At 43.2% G+C, this 16945-nt stretch overlaps 1 protein-coding gene across 3 annotated transcripts in view; it reads left to right on the top strand.

Annotated features, from left to right (window-relative positions):
* The window catches only part of LOC115199932 (nuclear receptor subfamily 6 group A member 1-A), a 107353-nt gene extending 91994 nt beyond the window's left edge, over positions 1-15359 (top strand). For 2 of the 3 annotated variants that reach the window (XM_029762491.1, XM_029762492.1), the window contains exons 2-9: positions 898-1128; positions 1786-1841; positions 6962-7131; positions 7654-7887; positions 8128-8382; positions 9723-9844; positions 10026-10178; positions 10313-10452. In XM_029762491.1, coding sequence (XP_029618351.1) covers positions 898-1128; positions 1786-1841; positions 6962-7131; positions 7654-7887; positions 8128-8382; positions 9723-9844; positions 10026-10178; positions 10313-10452 — 1361 coding nt within the window. Of the gene's footprint in view, positions 1-897; positions 1129-1785; positions 1842-6961; positions 7132-7653; positions 7888-8127; positions 8383-9722; positions 9845-10025; positions 10179-10312 lie in introns of all 3 variants that reach the window. The other variant, XM_029762490.1, reaches the window with a different exon arrangement.
* Positions 15360-16945: the final 1586 nt, after the last annotated feature.

The following is a 16945-nucleotide window of genomic DNA, read 5'->3' as shown; positions in this document are numbered from 1 at the left end:
CATTTTGAAACTCTCAGCAGAAAAGCTGCACCATATACCCTTTGAGGAAACAAAGGTTAAGGCTAAAATGTAAAGGCTCTGGTCTGCACTGTGTTTGTCTCCTAAAGAAGACAGCTGTGATATGAACCTACCAGTTGGACACTGGAGGCTGCTGAGGGGAAGACGGAATAATGGCTGGAATTGGGTGGATGGAATGGTATCAAACATATGGAAACCATGTGTTCGATAACATTCCATTTGTTCCATTCCAGCCATTACCATGAGCCCATCATCCCCAATTAAGGTGTCACTGCCTGCCTGTGGAGTTAGAGAATCATTAACTGTTATTTGGTATTGTATATTTAAACAAATATAAATTCCCTTGTCACACTAGCGTGTTATGCTCACAGTGAGAGATTTAGACCTTACGTGGGCTTGCGTTTCAATGTACTCTGTATCTATGAAAAGGGGAGGGAATCTAGTCACCGAGTGGTGTTAGACTATAGCCACACGGAAGAGTTGAAATGATGCTGCCACTGTGTCTAAGGGAAAGGAGAGCCTGTAAACAAATCACCAGGCAGCCCAGCGTGTCGTTTAGCCTGGCCCTTTCTCTGCTCAGACCTACTGAATAAAACATTCAAGATGTCTGCCCTCTCTGCCCATTCTTCCTCCTAACATCCAGCTGGTTACACGACGATGGTTAGAGCTGTAGGATACATATGCTTGGTGAGGACTTATGGTAACGGGTTTCCTTTCAGATCTGAGAGCAATTTTGATCATGCTGCATTTTCTCCGTAGATATTTCTCTTTATTATGTCCAACTTGTCATTGATGTTACTTGAATGTTGTGGTATGTGGCAGGCGTCTGTCAGGTTTTCTGTCTTCTGCTCTAACCAGTCATTCTGTCTCTTCTGTCAGATGTTGCAGCTGACCCACGTGTTTGCCTTATCTGTGGAGACCGCGCCACAGGCCTGCACTACGGCATCATCTCCTGCGAGGGCTGCAAGGGCTTCTTCAAGCGCAGCATCTGCAACAAGCGCGTGTACCGCTGCAGCCGCGACAAGAACTGCGAGATGTCACGCAAGCAGCGCAACCGCTGTCAATACTGCCGCCTGCTCAAGTGTCTACAGATGGGAATGAACCGCAAAGGTAAGAGGAGACCTATGAGGCAAGAGTGACGAACAGACGAGAGCCACGTATGCAGAGGCCTAGAATTCTGAGCTGAATGTACTGTACTAGAACCATAGTAGATGGTTCTAGAACCACAGGTTTCATTGGAAAAGCTCCATGGGGGTTTCCACTAGATGGCACAGCCACAAAGTCAAAATTGGCTATATATCTTAAAAAATATATAAAAACAAAAACTATGTAATTTAAGGTTAGGCATAAGATTAGCTGTGTGGTTAGGGTTAATGCTAAGGTTTAACATGTGATTTTAAGAAGATAAATTGTATAAATGGGGGGGGTTGACTTTGTGGCAGTGTTAACTAGTGATGACCCCACCCTCTTATCAGCTCGCAGCTAGGCCGCCCAGCTCTGTTGTTATGTAGCTAGTGCTCTCTGCTGGATTGACTGTGTAGATGAAGTTTCACATTTTGCTGTACTCTTTCCTGATGATCTGCTGTGGCACAATCATAGCAGCCACCAGGTGGAGACATAGTACCAATGTTGCTATCACAACCCCTCTAGGAATTGTACTGTACCTGAGTGTTTTTTATGTGTTGAAACCCAAACATAGTATTTTTAAAAACCATACAGTTGGTTTCTCTTATTGTGGTGCTTATGGCTGTTCTGTGTGTTTTCCAGCAATCAGGGAAGATGGCATGCCAGGAGGGAGAAACAAAAGCATTGGGCCTGTCCAGGTAAATATTCACTGTGTACTCTACTACAGCTAATTACAGCTAGTTTCCCACTGTGACTTTGATATTTCACAACTGTTCTGAATTTTTCATTTTTATGTAAATGTCAATTGCTCACTAAGAATTGTTATGTAAAAATACTGGTAATTTCTAACCCATTGCCCTGAACTGTGATATTATAAATGGAATTGAACCCATCCTTGAAAGTGATTTCATGCTCACATTAACTTATAATTTCATTAGCTGGCTTTAAACAAGGTAATTGGGCAAATCAGCATCCCTAATTGCTTGCAGCACCAGTCATTATTTACAGTGTTCAATTCAATCTATGTCATTAACTCCTGCCGAGTTGAAGCGATGAGAGAAGATCGGAAATGAGGGGGTAGAAAAACCCAACATTAGATGAAGGATTAGCCATGCTTTTCAAATATCATTTTGGGATAGCTAAGATGTGGGTCGTTCCATGTCATTTCAGCAAGCCATGACACCCTCCATCTCAGATTGTTCTGAAATCATTTCTGTAGTTAGAAACAGATAACATAAGCATCCGGAAGCATTATTTTGTTGAAATATAATTTGATCTCTTAGAAATTAAGCTAATTGACTGCACACAAATTGGATATTTTAATTTATAGGATTCATATAATATTTTTTTATTTTTTATTTTTTATTTATTTCACCTTTATTTAACCAGGTAGGCAAGTTGAGAACAAGTTCTCATTTACAATTGCGACCTGGCCAAGATAAAGCAAAGCAGTTCGACAACATACAAAAACACAGAGTTACACATGGAGTAAAACAACATACAATCAATGATGCAGTAGAAAAAAATAAGACTATATACAATGTGAGCAAATGATGTGAGATAATGGAGGTAAAGGCAAAAAAATGCCATGGTGGCAAAGTAAATAAAGTATGGCAAGAAAAAACACTGGAATGGTGGATTTGTAGTTTGAAGAAAGTTAAAAGTTAAAATATAAATAATATGGTGCAAAGGAGCAAAATAAATAAAATAAATAAATACAGTAGGGGAAAAGGTAGTAGTTTGGGCTCAATTAAAGATGGGCTATGTACAGGTGCAGAGATCTGTGAGCTGCTCTGACAGCTGGTGCTTAAAGCTAGTGAGGGAGATAAGTGTTTCCAGTTTTAGAGATTTTTGTAGTTCGTTCCAATCATTGGCAGCTGAGAACTGGAAGGAGAGACGACCAAAGGAGGAGTTGGCTTTAGGGGTGACCAGAGAGATATACCTGCTGGAGCGCGTGCTACAGGTGGGTGCTGCTATGGTGACCAGTGAGCGGAGATAAGGGGGGACTTTACCTAGCAGGGTCTTGTAGATGACCTGGAGCCAATGTGTTTGGCGACGATGATGAAGTGAAGGCCAGCCAACGAGAGCATACAGGTCGCAGTGGTGGGTTGTATATGGGGCTTTGGTGACAAAACGGATGGCACTGTGATAGACTGCATCCAGCTTGTTGAGTAGGGTATTGGAGGCTATTTTGTAAATGACATCGCCGAAGTCGAGGATTGGTAGGATGGTCAGTTTTACGAGGGTATGTTTGGCAGCATGAGTGAAGGATGCTTTGTTGCGAAATAGGAAGCCAATTCTAGATTTCACTTTGGATTGGAGATGATTGATGTGAGTCTGGAAGGAGAGTTTACAGTCTAACCAGACACCTAGGTATTTGTAGTTGTCCACAAATTCTAAGTTAGAACCGTCCAGAGAAGTTATGCTGGATGGGCGGGCAGGTGCAGGCAGCGATCGGTTGAAGAGCATGCATTTAGTTTTACTTGTGTTTAGGAGCAGTTGGAGACCACGGAAGGAGAGTTGAATGGCATTGAAGCTCGTCTGGAGGGTTGTTAACACAGTGTCCAAAGAAGGGCCAGAAGTATACAGAATGGTGTCGTCTGCGTAGAGGTGGATCAGAGATTCACCAGCAGCAAGAGCGACATCATTTATGTATACAGAGAAAAGAGTTGGCCCAAGAATTGAACCCTGTGGTACCCCCATAGAGACTGCCAGAGGTCCAGACAGTAGGCCCTCCGATTTGACACACTGAACTCTGTCAGAGAAGTAGTTGGTGAACCAGGCGACGCAATCGTTTGAGAAACCAAGGCTACTAAGTCTGCCGATGAGGATGTGGTGATTAACAGAGTCAAAAGCTTTGGCCAGGTCAATGAATACGGCAGCACAGTAATGTTTCTTATCGATGGCGGTTACGATGTCGTTTAGGACCTTGAGCGTGGCTGAGGTGCACCCATGACCAGCTCTGAAACCAGATTGCATAGCGGAGAGGGTGCGGTGGGATTCAAAATAGTCGGTAATCTGTTTGTTGACTTGGCTTTCGAAGACCTTAGAAAGGCAGGGTAGGATGGATATAGGTCTGTAGCAACTTGGGTCAAGAGTGTCACCTCCTTTGAAGAGGGGGATGACAGCAGCTGCTTTCCAATCTATGGGAATCTCAGACGACACGAAAGAGAGGTTGAACAGGCTAGTAATAGGGGTTGCAATAATTTCGGCAGATAATTTTAGAAAGAAAGGGTCCAGATTGTCAAGCCCAGCTGATTTGTAGGGGTCCAGATTTTGCAGCTCTTTCAGAATATCAGCTGAATGGATTTGGGAGAAGGAGAAATGGGGGAGGCTTGGGCGAGTAGCTGTGGGGGGTGCAGTGCTGTTGAATGCAGTAGGGGTAGTTAGGTGGAAAGCATGGCCAGCCGTAGAAAAATGCTTATTGAAATTCTCAATTATAGTGGGCTTATCGGTGGTGACAGAGTTTCCTATCCTCAGTGCAGTGGGCAGTTGGGAGGAGGTGTTCTTATTCTCCATGGACTTTACAATGTCCCAGAACTTTTTAGAGTTGGAGTTGCACGAAGCAAATTTCTGTTTGAAAAAGCTAGCCTTGGCGTTTCTAACTGCCTGTGTGTATTGGTTTCTAACTTCCCTAAAAAGTTGCATATCGCGGGGGCAGTTCGATGCTAATGCAGAACGCCACAGGATATTTTTGTGTTGGTTAAGGGCAGTCAGGTCTGGGGAGAACCAAGGGCTATATCTGTTCCTGGTTCTAAATTTCTTGAAAGGGGCATGCTTATTTAAGATGGAGAGGAAGGCATTTTTAAAAAATAACCAGGCATCCTCTACTGACGGGATGAGGTCAATATCCTTCCAGGATACCAGGGCCAGGTCGATTAGAAAGGCTTGCTCGTTGAAATGTTTCAGGGAGCGTTTGACAGTGATGAGTGGAGGTCGTTTGACCGCTGACCCATGACGGGTGCAGGCAATGAGGCAGTGATCGCTGAGATCTTGGTTGAAAACAGCAGAGGTGTAATTAGAGGGCACATTGGTTAGGATGATATCTATGAGGGTGCCAGTGTTTGCGGCTTTGGGGTTGTACCTGGTGGGTTCATTAATAATTTGTGTGAGATTGAGGGCATCAAGCTTGGATTGTAGAATGGCTGGGGTGTTAAGCATGTCCCAGTTTAGGTCGCCTAGTAGCACGAGCTCTGAAGATAGATGGGGGGCAATCAGTTCACATATGGTGTCCAGAGCACAGCTAGGGGCCGAGGGGGGTCTATAGCAGGCGGCAACGGTGAGAGACTTGTTTTTGGAGAGGTGGATTTTTAAAAGTAGAAGTTCAAATTGTTTGGGTACAGACCTGGATAGCAGGACAGAACTCTGCAAGCTATCTCTGCAGTAGATTGCAACATTCAATAATTATAGTACCTAAAATCCGATTTGGACCAAACTTTTTTCTACCAATGAGTAAGACATGAGGAATCCAAAGAAGTGGTCAAAAGTCACCTACAGACCCCCCCCTCCCCCACCCCCCACATCAATCCCACTCCAAAAATAAGTATGTAGTATCAGTTCCCTATGTTTGAGAAATAGAATGGAGCTGAGGCTCTGAGTATTGTTTCTTCATCCTATGTAATGTATTCTCAATGATTTTGGCAAAAAAATAAATGTTATCCTGTTCAGAGAAATTAGTCATTGAAGTTATTGGGTTTGTGTCCCATCCTACATCCCAATTAACAAGTTCTGACCACTAGATGGTGCTGTTCCTGCTATTATGTGATCTTTTTTTAAAGATTCCCCCCAACCCCCATTATTAAAGGGATAGTTCACCTAAATTACAAAATGAAATATTGGTTCATACCCTGTAAGCAGGATGGGACATAAACACTTCAAAAAATGACACATTCTTCCGAACAGGGGAAAAAACATCAACAAATTCACTGAGAATACATTACATAAGATGAAGAAACAATACTCCGAGCTGCAGCTCCGTACTACATGTCAAACATAGGGAACTGACACTATATACTCATTGTTGGGGTGGGATTGGTGTGGGGTATGGGGGGCTTTTGACAATTTCTTTGGATTCCTCATGTCTAACTCATTGTTAGAAAAAAGGTTTGTCCAAATCAGATGTTAGGTACTATAGTTATTATTAAATATATGAATCCTATATATTAAAATGGCAAATTTGGGTGCAATCAATTAGCTTAATATCTTAGAGATCAAGTTATATGTCAACAATATAATGTTGCAGGAATAACAATAAAAACTATTTCATAACAATTTGAGATGGTGGGTGTTGAAATCCTCTTTCTTGTGTTTTTTGAAGTGGAACGAGCCCTGTATGTGTGGGTGGGTGGGTGCGTGCGCATGTGCATGGTGTGGCCTTGTGCCTCTGTGGAACAAGTTGTCCTAGGATAATTATACCCTGGGCAACAGTGCTATGTTAATCCATTCAGATGCCTGAAAACAATGCTGTAGTATTAACAGCTAAAGACTTGAAGTACCCAGAGGAATGAATTATAGTTGTTAATGGGCTTGCCAATACCATGACTCTTTACATATTCTCTCTCTCTCTGCTGTCTCTCTCTGCTCTCTCTCTCTCGCTCTCTCTCTGTCTTCCCTCTCTCTCTCTGCTGTCTCTGTCTGCTCTCTCTGCTCTCTCTCTCTCTCTCTCTCTGTCTTCCCTCTCTCTCTCTGCTGTCTGTCTGCTCTCTGCTCTCTTTCTGCTCTCTCTTTCTGCTCTCTCTTTCTGCTCTCTCTTTCTGCTCTCTCTTTCTGCTCTCTCTCTCTCTCTCTCTCTCTCGCTGTCTCTGTCTCTGTGTCACAGATCACAGATGAGGAGATTGAGCGGATCATGTCGGGACAGGAGTTTAAGGAGGAAGCCAGTCTCCCGGAGCACACCTGGAGCAACAATGGTGACAGTAGTGACCACAGTTCCCCTAGCAACGGCGCCTCCGAGGGCAACCAGCCATCACCCGCATCCACTCTGTCATCCAAGTGAGTTAGCAACTCCTCTACATTAGGGAGCATCGTAGCCATTGTCAGCAGTTTGTCCGTTTACGAAATAATGAAGTGCCCCTGACGTCTCATTGCCAAGTTAGTAAGGTGTTTGCCACTAGAAGAATGCCTGAATGCAATCTATTCAGACTTAGCAGTGATAAATTCGTACCAGTATCTGCTGTTCTTGCTGTGGAGACATGCATAGTGTCTATCTACAAGCAGCAAGGCTAAATATAGTCTATGTAGTGTGGTGGTATCTGTTTGAATCTCTCTCTGTGTCAACATCAACATATCTATATCAGCCATGTACTCTGATTATGTTAGAAATGCAGAGAAATAGTTATTTATCAAACCTCAACAACATGGGCACCCTTAACAATTTCTGGCATTTAGTGTAAGTACAGTATGTAATTGAACAACTATTGTGAGTGAATTAACTCGCGGCAGTGACAGTTCTACTGTGTTTTCCATAATGTCTGAGGTGTTAGTGTGTTTGACCATTGTGTTTTCTCTGTCCAGTCGCTCTGTGGAGTTGAATGGCGGCTACACGGCTGCTCTCAGGGACCAGTACATGAACACCCCCATGAACACCCCCTACCAGCTGCTACCTCACCTCTTCAGCTACCATGCCCAGTCAGGCCTGCTTCCTCCCCAGCCCCGCAGCCTCTACCCCCAGTCACACCCCCTGGTGCTGCAGCTAGTGGCTGCAGAGGACCTGGCTCCACTGGCCACCCCCATGCTGATAGAGGATGGGTGAGTAAGCCTGCTTAACCGGAAATATCTGCTGAGCCCTCAAACCGCTGCGTGTTTTTTTGACATACCAATTCCAGCAGACATCTATTTGGAAATGTGTTTTACAATATGAATTGTTCAACCGTGTGACCAGGTCAGCTACAACTCCTGGCCCAACACAATGACATGAACACTTTGCTGTTATGAAGCCTGTCGATATTCACATCCGCGTCTCTCTGTCTCCCCTGTTATGTGTGTCAGGTACAAGGTGACTCAGGTGGAGTTGTTTGCGCTGCTGTGTCGTCTGGCCGACGAGCTGCTGTTTCGTCAGATCTCGTGGATCAAGAAGCTGCCGTTCTTCTGCGAGCTGTCCATCGAGGACTACACCTGTCTGCTCAGCTCCACCTGGCAGGAGCTCATCCTGCTCTCCTGCCTCACCATCTACAGTGCGCAGATCTTTGGAGACCTGGCCGACGTCACCGCCAAGTACACGCCCTCTGAGGGCGAGATGCAGGGGTGAGTATTGCCCGACAGTGGGATCACTGTCAGGGTTAAACAATGATACTAGGTTGTGTTCACATGTTTATTTTGGAATCCTTGTATGGAAGGAGACCATTTAGCAGGGACACCATCCTCTTCTGCCGAGTGGCGCAGCGGTCTAAGGCACTGCATCTCAGTGCTTGAGGCGTCACTACAGACACCCTGGTTTGAATCCAGGCTGTATCACAACCAGCCGTGATTGGGAGTCCCATAGGGCGGCGCACAATTGGCCCAGGGTCTTCCGGGTTTGGCCGGTATAGGCCGTCATTTAAAAAATGTAAATAAAATTCTCCTTTTGTGTTGGCATTCATTTATTTTTTATTTAACCTTTATTTAACTAGGCAAGTCAGTTAAGAACGCTCTAACCACTAGGCTACCCTGCTGCCCCAGATGTTAGAAGGCAATAGTCTTTGCTTACCTAGACTTATGTTATTGTAGTATTTTTGGGAGGTGTGGTGGCTGAATATGGCTCTAAAGAGAAGGGATGATGTCAAAATTTGAGTTGTGTTTCCTTCTGCAACAACAGTCTCCTACAGAGACCACCGTTCCACTCTGTGGGTTCACAATCTCTAAAGGCTGTGATATTTCGACCATTACATCGGGGTATATTGGTTTTGGAAGTGTGCCAGTGAACTGTCCTGTGAGGTGGACGACTCCTCAGGACTGTGGCTAGCACTGTCTGGGCCATTATGAAATACAGGTCTGTCCCTCTGTCCCAGATTGGCCATAATACTGTGGGGGCTTGGTTGTGTGTAAATCAGACCAGAATTATCTGCCCTTTTGGCACACTTGTTCCTAATTTTCTATTGGATTTACGGCTGGGTTGTGTTGCAATGGCCCATTTGCCTGCAGTTTGCACATTCAAGGAGAAGGTGTCTGATTTACTAAGCCAGTGCTAAGCGGTGTGTAGGCACATGTACTAAAGAGATCAAGATTTAAGGGGAGCTGCGGAGACGGGTATAGAGATTGATGAGTACAGTTGTTCAGTTTGCCATGTTTAAGTACATGCTCCTTCCTTAAAGCTAAAGGAAATGTTTAGTCAGTGAGATGAATGTCCTTAATCACTTGTAGTGGATCAGCCCCCCCCCACACCCCCACCCCACCCCTACTGCTCATCATCTTATTACGGTCATGATTGAATCAACTATCATAAATCTACTCTCCCTTAACTTTGTGATTTCTTTGTGATTTTCCACTTCTGTAGCTGTGTGTACAAGAGCTGGTAGTCTTGTTGATTTTGTGGGTTGTTTGCGAGTGAGCGGGCGTGCGTATCACATTTCACAGTCTCACCATGTTTTTGTATGTGTCGTCTCCAGGTTCAGTGAGAATGGCATGGAGGTGATGGAGAGGCTGATCTATCTGTTCCGCAAGTTCCACCAGTTGAAGGTCAGCAACGAGGAGTACGCCTGCATGAAAGCCATCAACTTCTTGAACCAAGGTAACACACACACACACACACACACACACACACACAGTCAAACACAGTACTGATCCTTAAGGAATTTCCTAAACTCCTCCGCTGCTCAGATGCTTTATTGAATAAAAAGAATGCAAACATCACACATACATGAACAGTAGCTAAGGTCCTCTCCTCAATGTGTCCCTGTCTGTCTGTGCAGATATCCGCGGTCTGACTAACGTCTCCCAGTTGGAGCAGCTGAACAAGCGCTACTGGTACGTGTGTCAGGACTACACTGAGTACAAGTACCCTCACCAGCCCAAACGCTTCCCTGAGATCATGATGTGTCTGCCAGAGATCCGCTTCATGGCAGGTAAGTTGGGGCATCTATCGGGGATTGGCATGGCGGGCGGTGTATTATGAAATGCTAATATAAAGGTCCATAACAAGGTAGGCGATAGGATAATTGTTCTGTACTCACACCCTGTGAAACATGTTTCTTTCCAGGCAAGCTGGTGAATGTTCCCCTGGAACAGCTCCCCCTTTTGTTCAAAGCAGTCTTGCACTCCTGCAAATCCAGCCTAATCAGCTACAGGACAGGAAGTTCCCCCTGTCTGACTTCTACGGGTACCTCCCCTGGGAACTGAGCCCTGCCCTGCTGGCTCTAGGACCACCCCTTTACTCAGAGCTGGCCTAGGGGGCAGGGCAAGGGACTGGTCCTCCTTCCTGTGAATGTGACAAGCAGCTAGTTTTATAAAACTTTTTTTTCTCTATATATTTATTACACGACAGAGCTGAATGTATGCTGATTAATGCTGTACACATGCTATGGTACAAACTAAATGCACATTGATGCATTGGTCTTTGGAGTTTACAAGTGTGTATCCGATTGCTCAATGTGTCGGTGTTGCCATTGTTAGAACTTGATTTTGAACATTTATTTTATTCGGATGGGGCCGGATATAAATGAGTTGACAAGTGTTTTGAGACTACCTCAGGAAGATGTTGTTTCTATTTTCAGGTACCTTTTTCTCGCTGTTTTGAAATGAAGAGTTGCCCAGTCTAAATCCAATCCCTGTAAATGCTTTAAACTCCTGAATCGTAGATTGATAAGTAGGCCTTTACCACGAAATTGACCAAAGGCATTGCTATATATTGAACCAAAGATAAAAAAGCGTTCACCCCTGCAATCAACAAATGAATATTCACTATTGGTGTATTGTCCCCCTTCTTGTAGTATTTTTCTATACTGTGTTACACACACCCTCTCTTACAGAACCCACAGACAGACTTCCTGTAAGGGATGGGCTGGTCAGTTTTGAACATTCCTAGACTTTCAGTGAGGTGACATTTATCTGGATTGTGGGATCTTCGTAGAAAACGAGCATACGGGTATTTTCTACAATCATAGACTGCGGAACAAATTGAATTGCAGGGGTAGGGGAAGTTTGCTATTAGCTGTATTGATTTTTGTTGTTGTTGACCAAAGTGTTATGCAAAGCTTTTTCAAGCAGAACCCATAGATGGGTGATGAGCCGATAGCTCAGTGTAATGATTTCTTATCAATGAAGGACCCGAATAAGAAATGAATCAATGTGCGTTGGAGCTGGAGGGGAGACCTTCTGCTGACAGACAGACACACAGTGTAGCTGGTTCCCGTCCTAACCCCTAACGCTGAGACACCGCAGACAAAGGCCCCACTGTCTTCCCTCCTAGTCCCTGTAGCACCCATTTGTTGCTCCAGACATACAACTTTTAGCCCTCCACTGGTGCTCCCTTGCCCAATCCTTAGCCTCTGCACATGCTCATTGGGTTGGTGGTCCAGTCCGCACAGTTAGGCTAGAAGGAAATGCTGGCTTGCTCATTTTTACTACTACATCTTTAGACAGACAGTGTTGGGTTCGGAATGCTCAGGTGGCTACTTTTTGGCTGTAAAAGAGGAGAGATGGAGGAGACATTAGGGGCTTGTCTATTCATCTGGAAGGACCAGAGGTTACTTCCGGCTTGCACATCATCTGAGACAGATATGCACATTGTTTTAAAAAAGAAACATACAGAGAAATAGGTTCTTTATTTTCTAAGTATGAGATGATAATTTCACCCACTTGAAGAGTCTTTTTGATCATTCAAGTTTTATCTGTTTCATAGTAACCGTTGTTTGAACATTTGGGGCAATGCAGTCCTTAAAACGACTCTCTTTTATGCGTGCTGTGGTGAGGCAAGACACATTCTTTGACCATGACCTTGGCAAAGTTCCCACCCTGCATGCTCCTCTCTCTCAGGTCCTTGTGGACCTGTATTTAAACAGGGTAAAGTGAGTGTTATGTATTGCATTCAGGAGTTATTCAGTGATCACAATGCTGATGTACTTGTAGGATTCGTAGTCGTAGGATTCAGGACATTGTAGGTCCTTTTTAGAAGGTGTTTTCTTTTTCAAATACTTTCCTGTTTTATGAAAGTGAATGTGTTGGTTTTAAGGGCATGTTTTAGAACAGATTGTTTCAGAACAGATTTAAAACAACTGGTGAACCAGTACTCCCAGTTCAGTGTTGAGCGGATTTGGCTGAAGGTGGTCTGAGACAGGGCAGAAATGCCAGAGATGCCCCTTTCCAAACTGAGCATGCTCAAAATAACCTCAACTATCAGGTAGGCTTACTCTCTCCCTTCATCACTACTGTAAGTCCAGCCTAGTTTGTCTATCTCAGCCTTAACACTACTACCTGCCTTAAAGGACAATTTGTCCGTTGTTGACATAGTCCCAAAATGTTTTGCTTGTCAGCAATCAATTTTAAAGATATGTAACTTTCAGAATACAGAAATCATCCCCATATGATGCATCTCTGGGTGGAATGTTCCTTTAACACTGTACTATCTTATGCCCTGAACCACCCTTTGAATACTTTCACCAATGGTGTGTTCTTTGTTTCAGTAGTTTTCAAGTAGCCACCTTTCCATGTTTTGTTTTTATACATTTTCAATGTTATTGTTAAAGCTAGAATCCTTAATTAGAACAATAACAAAGTGGTTACCCCGCCTTAGTTTTGGTAAAAAGCTGAGGGATGGGCCTGGATAAATGTAACCACTCTCAGATTCATAGACAGAGCTATGGATGCAAGGACTGACCATCCATGACATCAATTCTAGTTTTAACCATGTTTTGAGGCTATACAGTGTTTGTTTACATTGACATGGATGTTGGATGTGATTCTATCAACTCATTCCCTTGTCTCTGCTGTAATTTAAGTTCCCAAAGAATATAGTGCGTATGGTATTGATATTACAATTCAAAAGTGTTTATGGATTGATCACTTTTGCTATTACCAAAAACATGTTACAGATTTGATGAATAAAATGATATCTGCAGACAGTGAATTAACTCAGCAGAAGACAGGCACCTGTGAAACTGGTAAATAGTATGCATATTTATGCATGATCCTTCACATGCAAAGCCTTTACTGTAATCCCCAGTGTCATTTGGGCCTGAGGTGTGGAGTTTTCAACTCAGATATTAGATTGGAGTCACACACTGTTTTCTTTCAGTTGACCATCTGTGAACAAAGCAGAGAACATTGAGGTGTGCCAGAAGCCATGGTGGGGAGCAGCCAGCCACTGGTCTGGGGGGCTCAGTGCATATGGCACTCCTAAACTCAGGGATCAGACATTTTTAGGGTACTTGTGTTTGAGACCCTAGCCCAGTGCTGCTGCTGCCATACAGTGTCACTCTGGCCATCATACATGAATATAGGGACTCTAAGTGGCAGATTATTCCTTGCAGTCTCTTTTAAAATCAAACGTTACATTGCTACCTTGCTGCCAACACCTCTCATGTTTTGAAACATATGTAATACAAACTCATTACCATTCTTACTATTTTCTGGAATGTGTTTTTACAGATAATGGATATGTAATTTGCAATTTCTATACTGAAACTACCTCTTTTTGTGTGTCATCACGTTGCTATCTTTCACACAGGTAATGTTTAAAAAATATATATATTTATTGGTTTCATTGCACCAATGTTCTGTTATTTTGTATCTCTTATTTCATCCAGTTACCTCGCTGTTACCTATTTTGCATGTAAACGTTTCCTGGTATGTTTTTCCGTAGTACCTCAGGACAAACTGCAGCCTCACCCTTGGTGGATGGGAGTCAGTTTGACCACCTTGCCAGTTTACATTTACTCTGACAACTTTGTTCTGCGATCGATCATGTACTTTACAACGTCACACCAAGTGATCAATGAAAACGGATCAGACTGATGACGTATCTACAACATCATGACTGTACATTACCAATCATTAACACTTTAAGGACTCTTGGAAGATTAGTCCAAATGGGGACTAAAAGAGATCCAAATAAAATCAAACACACCTGATTACCATACCAAATCATTTCTATGGGAATCTCGGCATACTGTATGTAATCACATGCCATAGGCGGTTACCATTTGTTCACTTTTCTGCGGTCGTTTTATCAATACTTCCCATTTTACTGGTGAATCAGTGTTTCTTTGTACAGTTTATATAGCAACATATAACCCAGTATGGTATTCCAATCAATGTATTGTGTTCATTCACTATATTTATATAGTTTTCAAGATGGGGTGTACCAAACAATGTAAAGGCGAAGTGTAAAGACTTTAAAAGGGTTAAATGATCAGTATCATGTTTGATATTTAGAATGCTGCTTGTGAGTGATTATACATTAGAATGTAACTTTGGCCCTTCTGCCATATCCTGTTAACATGCTTTTCTTCACTCATCTCAACAATGAATGGTTTTCTGTTATAACAGTGTTATTACAAGCTTATTCAGTGTTATTACAATTCATTCGTTGAAGCTCCTTATTAAGGAGCCCACAATGGGGCAACTAGAGCAGATAAAATCAGAACATATCTCAGGGAACAACGTCTTAAAGTATTTCTATTGAATCTGCACCACTGGATACGCAGATGAAAGGCATTACATTTTTATCTTCCATGTTTTCTTCTCCTTAAAAGGATACTTTAAGGAACCCCAGAGTCAGATGAACTCATGGATACCATTTTTATGTCTCTGCATCCAGTATGAGGGAAGTTAGAGGTAGTTTCGCGAGCCAATGCTAAGTACCGTTAGCTCAATGAATGGAACTCAAATGCAACAACTAGCATGCTAGCTGTTACCATAGATTTCCAGTCGTTGCGCTGATTCAGAGGGGTTGGGTTAAATGCGGAAGACACATTTCAGGTGAAGGCATTCAGTTGTACAACTGACTAGGTATTCCCCTTTCCCTAATGCTAGTTAGAAGTTGCGCTAACGCTAGTTAGCAACTTCCTTCAAACTGCACACAGAGATATAAAATGGTATCCATGAGTTCATCTGACTCTGGGGAAGTAGATAAAGGGTTTCATTGCCAAAATCCCGAAGTATCCCTTTAAATCTTTTGAAAAACCTCTCTCCTCTGCTTTTCTTACTTGAACTACCTGTGACAAATGTGATCCATATGTGTTAAACGCATGTTTAGAATATGTTAGGACTTGAAACCAAATAAATGTGAACGTTATGCAACTGTGCAATTGTTGTCATGTCAATTATTATTTAACAGGTAGTGACCAGTGTGAAGAGTCTCTATGCTTCCCTTTTGATTGATGCTTATTTGCTATAAACAAAAATAACCATTGCTATCTGATAGTATTAAGCTTACCAAGACATGTACATGTACATCTAGGGTTTAAGGGACACACTCTTTCTCTGTCATTTGAAGCCCGTCGGCAGATTTTGGATGGGCCTAATCTGTGTGTCCCTGACCCATCCAGCCTAATTTGTTTTGCAGACTGAGAAAGCCTATCATTCACACACACACACATACACAAAAACAAACCGTTCCTGCAATAGAGAGAGAAAGATCTGTATCTAGACAACATGAATTATGATCATCTACATTTAGGGTGTAACTAAAACGCAGGACCAGGGACAGGATCACAGTGTACTGCACCTTTGGTAGAACCTGAATGCTAAAGCTGAATGGAACTGCAATGCATATTGAAATGTAAAGCAATGAATCTCAATGTCGTACTTCATATAGTCAAAGGAGAGGAGGAGATCGAGGCCAAACACACGATCGACAGTGACATTGTCCTGTTTAGGTTATCTGGAGATTGATCAGTGGAGCTGCTGCTTGCATCATGTCTGTGATCCGGCCCAGGAGTGGTCCATTGGCAGAGGAGGGCCTACTTATCTGCTCAAGGCTGAGCAAGGCGAGGGGATTTTGACAGGCTGTTCTAACAGCAGCCCCTCTTCTCTCCCCTGACAGGATCCCCTCCTTCACTGACTGACCTCCACTCTCAGGCCCACTCAAGGCTGGAGGTGTGGAGTCCCTTTCAATGGAGATGTATCATGCAGGGATAACAAAGGGTATGAAGGGGAAAATGTATCCTGTGCATGGATTGTGTTGAATATGATGGTGTATATCTGACATAATAGCAAATCCTATCAATACCACTATTTACATCTACCACACACAATAGAGAAATGGGCCATAACATGACAAATGCAGTATACACAATTCAATGCATTATTATAACCCTATAAAAGTCACAAAATCATTAACGTCGTCAAGACCAAAATATTCTGAACCAAATATGGTTATAGTATGTGTTGTGCAGCTCCCAGTCAGGACAGGGTTGAGAGGTCTTAATTGCAGGCCCTGGCAGCGTTAGGTTTCGAGTGGCCCACCATAGCGGGAGCTGCCCTTTAGAAATGCCACCCTCTGAGCCAGGTTCTCTTATCAGAACTAAAAGTCCAATATCCTATCTCTTTGATAAGAGCCAGAGGTTTGATAAACACAGAGTTGGAGCTGAGATAGAAGGGCACAGTACCACAGACTTAGGGGAGGATTGCTGCTTTGATTAAGATGTAAAGACAATCTAGAATAAATGACACATCTTTACTTGTCTTGCCAAGGGGTTTCATCATAACAAGCCTTTGGGAGTCACACACATATTCCTCCTCCAACTGCACTATCATTTGTTCATTTTGTTCGCTCAGTGCCTTGACGGTGGATGCTTTTACTGTAATATGACTTAGTTGGTAGCAGTGGTGGTGTTGGTGTTTAATTAAACTAGTTCATGACACCTGCCTGTGCTTTAGGTTGAGCCCATTT

The sequence above is a fragment of the Salmo trutta genome, chromosome 9, assembly GCF_901001165.1.
Source record: "Salmo trutta chromosome 9, fSalTru1.1, whole genome shotgun sequence".
NCBI classification, from domain to species: domain Eukaryota; kingdom Metazoa; phylum Chordata; class Actinopteri; order Salmoniformes; family Salmonidae; genus Salmo; species Salmo trutta.
This window is presented reverse-complemented; position numbering and strand designations above follow the sequence as displayed.